The sequence below is a fragment of the Wasmannia auropunctata genome, unplaced genomic scaffold (genome assembly GCF_000956235.1).
Source record: "Wasmannia auropunctata unplaced genomic scaffold, wasmannia.A_1.0 LD336039.1, whole genome shotgun sequence".
NCBI classification, from domain to species: Eukaryota; Metazoa; Arthropoda; class Insecta; order Hymenoptera; family Formicidae; genus Wasmannia; species Wasmannia auropunctata.
Window position 1 is genome coordinate 155,304 of NW_012026851.1, and position 11,579 is coordinate 166,882.

General features: G+C 34.6%; 1 protein-coding gene across 4 annotated transcripts in view; it reads right to left on the bottom strand.

Annotated features, from left to right (window-relative positions):
* Positions 1–2,859: 2,859 nt before the first annotated feature.
* The window catches only part of LOC105451951 (calcium-binding mitochondrial carrier protein SCaMC-2-like), a 16,289-nt gene continuing 7,569 nt past the window's right edge, over positions 2,860–11,579 (bottom strand). For 3 of the 4 annotated variants that reach the window (XM_011692687.1, XM_011692688.1, XM_011692691.1), the window contains 5 exons: positions 5,169–5,327; positions 4,524–4,784; positions 4,069–4,236; positions 3,624–3,872; positions 2,860–3,136 (listed from right to left, as the gene is read on the bottom strand). In XM_011692687.1, coding sequence (XP_011690989.1) covers positions 3,062–3,136; positions 3,624–3,872; positions 4,069–4,236; positions 4,524–4,784; positions 5,169–5,327 — 912 coding nt within the window. In that variant the 3' untranslated portion in view covers positions 2,860–3,061. Of the gene's footprint in view, positions 3,137–3,623; positions 3,873–4,068; positions 4,237–4,523; positions 4,785–5,168; positions 5,328–8,247; positions 9,371–11,579 lie in introns of those variants that run through there. The other variant, XM_011692689.1, reaches the window with a different exon arrangement.

Below are 11,579 nucleotides of genomic sequence, written 5' to 3' on the forward strand. Positions count from 1 at the left end.
TTCTAGTTTGTGATTTTATTTAATTGTCTACATATCGAGATCTGACAATAACACAAATTTGTAACAGCAGTTACACCTTATTATTGAATTGGTGGCCTATTCTCAAAAAATCTCGCTTACGAAATTGTATAAAAATACTGTAGTATACTATAGATTTATAGTATTTTCGTATGAAATTTTTCAAAAATAAGGCCCCTGGAGTGTAGCTTCTTTTTATGTAATATTTACGAGAGATGCTGTGATTCACAGCGTTTCGTTTAGCCTCGTAACGAGTTAACGTTAGTTACGTTTACAAATTTTGTTTGTCAGATTTTGTATGAGAATTTAAGGAGTAAAAGTGAATATGTGTGATTCAAGGATTTTGAAGGTGCATAATAATTAAAGATTGCTTATGTACACAATGTTCTTTATTGTTTTGATATATTCAGTTCTGGTTCACCTCTCATTTTATTGCAAATCTGTTGTTCGAATGATCGATATAATTCGATCAATAATACAATAATTTGATGATTAAATAATAATAGTAACTATATTCGCTAGTTGTTTTTTCAAGACATCCGGTATAATAAAAACGTGCAAAAATGTGTATATGCGTGATATACTGTATTAATTTGCACGATCAATAATAAATAGCAATTAACACATACATTATATGTATACACATATAATGTGTTAATGTCACATATTTACACATATATAAATTAACATTTACACTTTTCCTATAAAAAAAAAAGTCAATCACGTCTGATTCAATAACTCATTCACGATAAATATTTCGATAAATTCACGATAAATAATCTTCCAAAATAATAATAAAGAAAAAAATGTGTAAAAAGGATTTAACTTATTAGAAAGATTAATTTCTAGTAAAAATTGCAATGTTTTTATATCATATGTTACATTTTTGTTTTTTCTTTTATATCTCGGATCCTATGTATTTGAATCGAATGAGATGAAACTAATATATTTAAACAGAATTAAATTTCTTTTTTTTCTTTCCACGATTTACCGTTATCGTTATCGCGTTCTCCACAAAGGCCATTAGTGTATTTATCGTGCATGAGTCATCGCTATTCCCCGAATATTCGTCGATAAACAACATGTGTGTCTAACTGTACATGTTTATAATACATGTAAATACATAATATACATAGTTTCGTAAGTTTCGTAAAACTTATCTAGGGGAATGAATCGTAGTAAACCGGAATATAATAGTAAATCGCAACGGCCGGTGAAATAGAGTTTATGTATATATACGAAGTACTAACAAGGTTGAGATGAAAACCGAGTGCCGCATGATTCACAACAATAGAGCAATTGTCGCCAAGTTATGTTAAAAGCTTGATCCACTAAGATACTGCTCTTTCTTTTTAATTTTCAATAAAAATCTAGAAAATAATTCACGTTTATGACAAACATTTATCATATATTTTTTTATACATAGGAGAAAAATAAATATTAAGAAGATCTAAAACTAATTTAACTAGCTCTGTATAAGAATTTTATGCTGAATGCTATTATATACATGTACGCATATGAGTGTGTTCATTATTTTTTACCGATTATTTTAGGATTCTCCAATTTATTTTTCTCCTATTAATAAAAAATATAGAATATAAATAAAGAATTTTCTATATCACATTGTAGAACATTTAAAAAGTTATGAAAAAGTGTAAAATAAAATTTTAGTTATATTTTTTGTTAGAAAATTTTATATTTTATAACAAAATACAATACATTAAAAAAAATTATAAATATAAGATTTCATTCCATTCAGCATAAACAACTGCCTTCTCGTTTCAATTATATTTTTCTTTTATTACAATTTGTTTTCCATTATGTAAGTCTATTTAAAAAAGTCTATTAAAATTAAAAAAGATATATATATATATAAAATTATGTTTATAAATTTTAAAGATAAAGTTCCAGAAAAGTATTATTTTATAGCAAAATTACACAAAAAATGTTTATTTCATACAAAATGCTTTGTGTCTCAATGGATCAAGTTACTTTACATAATCTTACGGAGTAATAATCTTGTAATTTACAATGTGACGTGTGATAAATCATGCGGAAAAGTTTACAGTCATATACATATCACAGTGTCAATGTATAACTCGATCCTCCATCCTCCCAATTAAAGCGGAAACCGTTAGGTCGGCATAAAATCACTTTTACATATCATAACAAAACGTATTTTTGCTGGTACTCTCAAGTCAGAATTTAAGTTCATAATTTTTTATTTCTGGAATAATTTTAATGATACACAAACACATAAAATATTATTTCTTAATTGATCAGTAATATCACATAATATTATATAATTACTATTTTATACTTTTACGAAGTTATAATAAAAAATCAAGTTTTTTAATATATTTTTGACCTAAATTATAATTATAGAGCAAATTTATGCTAATTTGTTTAATATGCAAATTCTTGAAACTGACTGTAGATGCTGACTTGAACAACTTCCATCGATAAAATACGTTTTTACATTAAATAATAATCGAGAACTGGCCTTTCCTCCTTTGATCGCTGACCACTCAAAACTTGCTCGTATTTGTTTACAACAAATCCTACACATAATACTTTTCTTTTACACGCAAGACATTCTTTGTACTGTATTTACTCGCTGAAATAAAGCATCGTTGCGTTATAATAACAATCTTTACAGTAGCAATTGCTAGAAAATTGATAATTATAATCTTTTGATTCGCACTAGTTTCATCTAATTTATTAATATTAAAATATTAAAAATATATTAGAATCTTAATAAATTATTAAAAAAAACTGCGAGATAGAATGCTCGGTTGATCGAAGTTTCTCATGTTAGCGATAACAATAAATAAACACCGCCATTTTCTTTCTTCTTTATTCGTCTTTTTCTTCTTTAAGGAAAGACGAACGAATGCGTTTCATCACCAAACGTTCATTCGCCATGTCGATTACTTATAACGTGAGTAGAGAGAAAGAGAGAGAGAGAGGAATAGAGAAAGAGAGGAAAAAGAGAGAATAAGTTAGTCAATTGAATTAATCAGTCACCTAGCGTTCATGTTCATCACGTCATGTTGACGCCTAACGCCTGCCGGAAATGCTCATATACTACGTAGCTAATAGATACGGCAGGTGCAACCTGTGAAAGAAATATCAATTTTTGCATTTTAGTAATAGTCAAGCTATGTAAATACGAATTTAACAATTTTTATCTCTAATTTACAACGACTGTTATTATATCTATATCGTGTTAAGAAACAAAATTAATATCAGTTAACTATAATATTTATACAGTCGAACCTCGATGACTCAAACCTCTATAACTCGAAAACTACTCGAATTTTTTCCTTTAAAAGCCATTATAATTGGAAAATTATAAACTCTCGTACAAAGCTTCCGTAAGTCGAATTTTCGTGTCAATTCTCTTTTACTCAAAATTTGAGTTAAGTCGAAACTTCTATAACTCGAAGATTTTTATAGCTCCTCACTTGAGACTCGAGTTATCGAGGTTCGAGCTGTATAAAGCTTCGTAATAAATCAAGCAAGTTTCTAGAAATTTCGTTATAGAAATAAAAAAAAAAAATCCTTTAAAAGTCAATGTAATTCATTTATCGACATTCACGTACCTTGAGAAAATTAGGCGTGAGGCCGCGATACAGGCCGCGTATTCCCTCGCGGCTGAGGATGTCTTTGAAGACGCCAATCATGGTGTTGCGATCGGGCGCAATCTCGGCCTGCAGTCGCGTCCGCACTAACGCTAGCGGATACGAGCATACTTGGCCGGCCGTGCTCGACGCGGTGCCACACAGCAGTAAGATCCAAAATGCTGGCTGTTCCTTCTTGTCATGCGTACGTAAGTAAGTATTCTTCAGCGTCTGCAAACATATCCTCATTTCAAATGACGGTCGAGAACGCAATCGCTGGAAAAGCTTGTAGATTTTATCTTCGACTCACTATTCTATTACATATTGAATTGAACTATATAAATTTAATTTCACGTAAATATCGCATTACTGTTAATAGTCATGAAGTCAAAAATAATATCAAACCTTCTTTTTGGTATCGACTTACTTCGTAGACGGCTAAATCGATGCCGGCGTAGGGAAGGATTCCTATTAAATTAGGTATATAGCCTCTGTAGAAGGACTTCAAACCACCCTGTCTGTATATTTTCTTAGCTGCGTCAACCAGGCCTGCAAATTCGCCCGTTTTTCGTAAAGCGAGTCTCGTCTTCAGCACCTGCAAATTTGTCGTGCACTTTTACTCTTTGTAATTTCATTCTATAACACAATAATTTCTTATTACATATAACTCAATCTTTATTCTTTATTGCATCGCAAGGTTGACCACGTTAGTTACCATCCGGTAACAATTAAAAAATAATTGCACATTATCTACATTGAAATAACATAATGATGAGAACCACCAGAGTGTACAAGAAATTCGCGTCTCATATCTGACGTCGTGAATGTCAATTCACTGGTAAGGAAGCATAAATCAGAAGATAAGTGGATACGACACCGTACCTCGAGGGGATAGATGGCCGATTGACTGATGCCACCGGCCATGGAGCCGGCACAAAATCGCTCATAGAGTTCGAGCTCGCGCGCCTCATTGTCCGCCTTGATCGCCCGCTTCACTTGCTCGTACGCCATAAACTTGAGCGCTGTCTCCGGGCCGATCTTGAGCACGTTAATGCCATTGCCGCGCCACAGGCTGCTAATGCCACCCTCGCGCAACATGTACCTGAAGCAACTCATGATATTGCAGTGTCGTGTGCCGTGGACCTGCAAGGACGATCGGACGATTCTCTCGTCGTATTAAAGTAAACTAGACAAATTTGCTCGCTCGCACGTCGACATGTCGTCATAAGCGAATCGTTTTTCGCACAATATATAGTACAATTATAATATAATTATAATAATTTATAATATATTATAATTTTCAAGATTTTATTATTTAACATATATAATACAGTAATTACTCAAAAGAATTAATATGCAACCTGTTTTTAGTAATATTTAATAATATACAGATTATATCTTTTAAAATTATAACATATAATCCATAAAAAATGTGTATATTAATGTGTAGTAAATTTGATAAAAATAAATTCAGAAATTTATAAAGATTTATCAGGTAAATTGAGGGAGAGTCATGCAAATGCTTACTTGTAGATAGACTTTGATACGATCTAGGGGCGCGGTGCAAGTACGCGATACCGCACCCGCTATTCCGCCAGATACTAAATGTCGCCACCACATTCCCGACACCATCTCGCCCTTCGTGAACTCTTCGGGGACGCCGATGTCCTCCCCAATATCCATATACTGTAAATAAGAAAAGAAATTGTTCATAATTATCAAATCAAATTATCGATCAAATTAAAATTATTAAATCATTCAGTATAGATGTAAGCTTAGTGTAGAGAATTTTATTACTAATAAAAATAACCGATATTATTAATAAAAATAACTGTAGAAGTACAACTTCATTAACTTTGTCTACTTTTTTTTTATTTCATTCATGGAGTCGATCGATTTAGCTTCCGATAAGCTCAAATAATATGCATATTATTATCACATTTGCGTCATCTACATACATAATATGTCATCATAATCATATATGTAGCGTATGGTATGTAACATATATGTATGTGGCATTTACACACTTATTCACGTAAATATGTTTGAACAAGTCGGTTTCAGTTTTGTGAAATAAATAATTAATTTAATTCTATGTAAGTTTATACTAATGAAAATACGAATAAAATGTTGTACGTTAATAAAAGATTTATAAGAAGCAAGCCATCCCTTTAAAATTAATATCAGCTGCAGAATTAAACAATAGAACGTTAATCCTAACTATAGTATATATATTTAATTAATATAACTGTATAAATGTATAATAATTTAATCCAAGTTACGTTTAATCTCTCCAATAACATTTACGACAATAGTTTAAGAATACATAGTTTTTTGTACATTCCGTCTGTCTATATCATTTATTCTATTTTTGTTGCGAAATTCTTATTTTTAGAAACATTTTTGCTTATCTGTTTTCGAGCAAGCAATTACAGCTGCGTTCCAATATTTATTCTGCCAGTGCTGAAAACCTATAATGCACGCAACGTTTGATATATTTTCAGCACTGACAATGAATATCAAAACGCAACCTTTGACTGACCCTTAATGCAAACATCGATCGATCAGATGATAAGATTATTGCCGGCTACCTTTTTCTTGTATTCCACACGCGTACACACCGCACATGTATGTGGGATCACTTGAATCGCTTATCGATCGCGGATATGAAGTATTGTACTGTTGCGTTTCGACGAAGGTAATCGGTACCCGTATACAATGGCTACTATTGTGTTACAAATACTTTCTTACAAAACTAACGCGTATTGTAATTCAAAGCCTGGATATATCTTATCCGCGAATCAACGTTTGTGATAAGAACCTTTTTTATTTAGTTAAACATACTTTTATTTTTATAAGTTTCAATATTTCTACATACTTTTAACACAGTATTCAATCGTTTATGCAGCAATATAAATTATTTTTATGCAAATATTCAATAATACTACTTGAACATTTTATAAAGCAAAGATATTACTTGATAAATCAGCGTTATTCAAGATTATTACATTTATAAAAATTAATATAAATAAATAGCACAATAAAATAAAAATTTTAATATGTAAATATTTAAATTTCTCTTCTTTTCCCGCCACATAAAATTTTACCAACATAGCATAAAAATCGAGATTGCTGTATCATCCATGGTGTACACTTTTGAACTTTACATCATAAATGTTACGTCACATTTATTTTCACAAATAAAACTTGGATTCTATCGGTCCAATTTGCCCTTTAAATTCTCTTTTTAAATGACATTTTAATCGTTATAATCTGTACGCTGCTAGTATCTTAACATAAGTGGGTCCATAATCTTTTATTTATTTTTTAAGTAAAACTGATAGAAACCTGCAGATAAGCGTACTTTAAAAATTAAAGCGTAGTTTTTACAAGTCACCGTTATATATAGAGCTCGCATTGTCGAGTCCAATTTAAACTATTGGATTTGAAGTTTATTTGTTTGTTTGGTCTATACCTCCTTCAGCTAATCTCGCAGTCATAACCTGTGACGTAATAATTTTGCGAAATCACGAACGGGCCTGGTGCTCGCGTGAAGACGACGGATCGTCATTGCAATATACTCGGTAATGATACGTAAGTGGAAGTAGAATGTTCCCGAGTAAAGTGACTCGCGAATCGTCAAACTATCAAAAGTCGACTGGCGAACTAAAAAGATGTTCTCCCAGCATCCTCTTGGCCCGACTGCGGGCGACGAGCCAGACAATCTACACTATCTACAGGTATAATACTCTAGGTCTGTTTCTTCTGAAGCTACAGTTTCCTCGTACTCTCAAAATAAAGCAGATGTACCGGAGGTAAAAAACTGAGAGAAAGATATGTAAAATATATCCCGCACGTTTGAATCATGCCGGTTCTTTGGACTTAGTTTTGGAGTCGTGTTTCTTTTGGCGGAGTCTTTATTTATTACCATTATCATGTCACTGCGATGTCAATAATTCAAAAATTTACTAGGAATTAAATAAATTAAAGAAAAATTAAGTAGGAATCAATGAAATCGCTATCGAAATCTGCAGACTAAAAATAATGATTAATAGATGCAGCAGACATATTCAACTGCATGCATATACTTGACGAGTTTTGAACTTCAATTTATGTATAAATATTTAATGTATATGTATATGTGCGTGTGCATGTATAATACCCCATCTTTATAATGCTCATTTCAATATAGGCCGACTTTAATCTCTCTCGGTTTAACTTTATTCTTTATCTTCTTCTAATTCTAAGAACTAGACAAAGATAAAGAGTAAATTAGATCAAGATTAAATTTCTCTACTTCTAATATATCGATACACTTATCGATAATAGAAATAGGCTTTAGTAAAAGATAAAGAATAAAAGTTAAAGCGAGAGTTAAAGTTAATCTACATAGAGACGACGAGCGTATGAAGGCTCGAGACGAATTCTCGAGATTCCAGAATCACTTTCGCTCTCTAACGCCTCATGACGACCTTGCGTCGCACACCTGTGCGCGCTTTCTTTTTCCATTCGAAACGGAACACCTCGGTGAACTTGGGTGGCCACGATCGGATATCAGCGATCGCCCCCCCCCTCCCCCCCCCCTCTTTCGTCGCTCTCAACTCACCCGTTGCAAGAGCTCATGGTAGCGCTGCAGAAATTCCTCGCGCACTTGACACGCGGATAGAGTGCTATCATGCTGGAGAAATCTCGGCTTCTTCAGGGCATACATGCTGCGCGGTTCAATCAGCTGTAATCGCAAATCATGTGGTCGCGCACACGCTCGTCGCATGAAGTCGGCCACTGCTGCTCGCTCTCACTCCTTGAAAAATTCAGCCGCGCGTTTCTCTTTCCTTTTATCTTCCTTTCTAGAGCTTTCAAAATACTTCTCTCCCTTCCAATTCGTTCTATTCTTCTTCCGTTTTCCTTCTCTTCCGCTTCTAATTTTTTTTTTTTTTTCGTTCGTTTTTTCCCTTTAATTTTCTCTTCCTATGTCTCGTTCGACCTTTATGGAAAAGAAATCTTCTGCTTCACTTTTATCGTACTCACTTTATTCAATTATACAATTGAAGCTTCTAAAATTGTATCTTCGTTTTGTATATGGTTTAGCTTCTTTGGCCTTGTTCGATCTCTCCTTCCCTCTTTTATCGTATCTAACTATACATATTTACTAATATATGCTTGAGTCACGTTGGGTCGCTAAAATCACACTTCCCCTAGCTCTTCCGTCGAACGTCGGCCGCGCTTGCAAACGCTCGTGCCTCACTCGCGTTTAACGAGAAGAGAACTTACGAGAAATCCGCACTTTCGCGGACTTTCGAACTTTCTATCCAGCAACGAAATGTCCACGCGCCTCCGATCAGGGTTGCGCAAATTCTCGACAATTCCCCTCCTCCCGTTCTTCTCTCGGTATCTTTAGATCGCGCGCGGACCCGGCGACCTAGCCGGAATCACTCGGAATGATCTGGCGGTCCAAAAATCAGCCGGCAGCCGTGATCGTGTGACCGTATACGATCACTGCGAGATCCGGAGGACGAGCTGACGACGCACGTGGCCGAGGAGAGAGAATATTGTATGTGTGTATGTACTGCGCGCTCAGGTCCAGTCTTGACCGGTCTTAAACGGCGACAACGGGGAGGGGAAGAGAGGAGACGAGCGCTACGAACCGACGACGATTCGAACGCTCGGAGTCTGGTTGCGAGACTAGCGAGACGGAGCGAGCACGAGGAGGAAAAACCCTGAGACGACACGGAGATATCGGGGCCCCCCCTCTCCAAAGAGCGGGGAACCGCCTCCGTCTGCTAGTACAGCTAGTCTGCCTCCTCCTCCTCCTCGCTTTCCTCTCGTCATTCACCGTCGACGTCAGAGACAACGCGCGTCATCGAGGCAAATACCCGCGCGATGACGATCAAAGTCGGCGCGGCCCGAGTTGCGTGTGCACGGTGCAAAGTTTACCCGGCACCGTGCCGATGGTATGGCAAACTTATTAAGTTGTCAATTGCACTCTCGCCACTTTGATTCTTCGCATGTGCGGGGTACACAGTATAATACTAATTATAGAACTGCTATACAAATCGAGTAAGATTGCACACTTATATGGGGTGTTTCTGAACTCAGTTTAGCGCTGAATGGCTTTAGCATGTGGAAGACAAGTCGAGAATGCCTGATAAACATATGTCCAATCTTGAACAGTTTCGGAGTTACGGGATATTAAAATTGTTTTCGTAAGGATATATGAACTGAAGTAAACGAAAGATCTATAAGAATGAGATTTAGGATTTCAGAATACACAGTATATCCCGGTGAAAAGATGACTGGTTCTATCTCTATAAGCAGCGCCATTTCTGAGTAGTGAAACATTTTCAGCTATCATCAACAAAAGTTTCAAGAGGCCAGCCAGCGTGTCTGGTTTATGAATTGTGACAGTACCTAATTATAGAGCTGCTATACAAATCGATTAAGATTGTACACTTTATACGGGGTGTTTCTGAACTCAGTTTAGCGCTGAATGGCTTTAGCACGTGGAAGACAAGTCGAGAATGCCTGATAAACATATGTCCAATCTTGAACAGTTTCGGAGTTACGGGATATTAAAATTGTTTTCGTAAGGATATATGAACTGAAGTAAACGAAAAAACTAGAATGAGATTTAGGATATCAGAATACATAGTATATCCCGGTAAAAAGATGACTGGTTCTATCTCTATAAGCAGCGCCATTTCTGAGTAGTGAAACATTTTCAGTTATCATCAACAAAAGTTTCAAGACGCCAGCTAGCGTGTCTGGTTTATGGCATGTGACAGTACCTAATTATAGAGTTGTTATACAAATCGATTAAGATTGTACACTTTATACGGGGTGTTTCTGAACTCAGTTTAACGCTGAATGGCTTTAGCACGTGGAAAACAAGTCGAGAATACCTGATAAACATATGTCCAATCTTAAACAGTTTCAGAGTTACGGGATATTAAAATTGTTTTCGTAAGAATATATGAACTGAAGTAAACGAAAGATCTAGAACGAGATTTAGGATTGCAGAATACATAGTGAAAAAGTGATTGGTTCTATCTCTAAGCTGCAGCAACCATTTCTGAGTAGTGACACATTTTAGCTATCATCATCAAAAATTTCAAAGCGCCAGTGTGTCTGGTTTATGAATTATGATATGTGACAGTAACTTTTGTTGAAAAAACATGATGGAACAACGCGAACATTAAAGAGTGACCCAAAAAAAGAAGAGTTTTTCGCCCGTTTGTTTGGGCCCTCGATTTTGGGAACTGTGTACTTTATAATTTAATCACAGAGAAGTTTAAAGTTGAAGTGACAATTGTTATTAGAGCTGGAAGGGTGAGGTCACATAACACGTATATTACTATAGTTTTAAAAAAACTGCTTTTTTTTGGAAAAACACCAGAAAAATTTCGGTTTTTTCCCGAAAAATTGGTTTTTTTTACAAAAAATTGCTATGTAAACGATATACTATCTAATTTTTAATATTTTTCATCATATTAAATATTAATTGGAATTCAGAAAGTAATGTAAATGATTTATTTTAATTTGCTCGTTAAAATGTGTAAATTTGTTGTTTAAATTAAATATAAACTTATATCTCTTATAAGTTAATACTCGTATTTTATAGTATTATTAAAATATACTCGTATTTTATTAAAATAAGACATCTCGTATAAACGCTGGAATTAATAATGTGTTAATTTTTATGTTTATATTTAAATACTATATTCCTTGAAGTGAGGATTATTTATTATTATATAAACTGTTTTAGGAAAGGCAATTCTAACAACTAGTATAAAGATTAAGGCGATCCGGAAAGTCGGAAAAATTTGCACGAGGTCGATAAAGTAGACCCAAACAGCACAAGGACGTCTCAAGGACGTCCCCAGGACGTCCAGGACGGGATTTGAGGACATCCTCAGGAGGTCCTATTAGATCGGAAGAGCA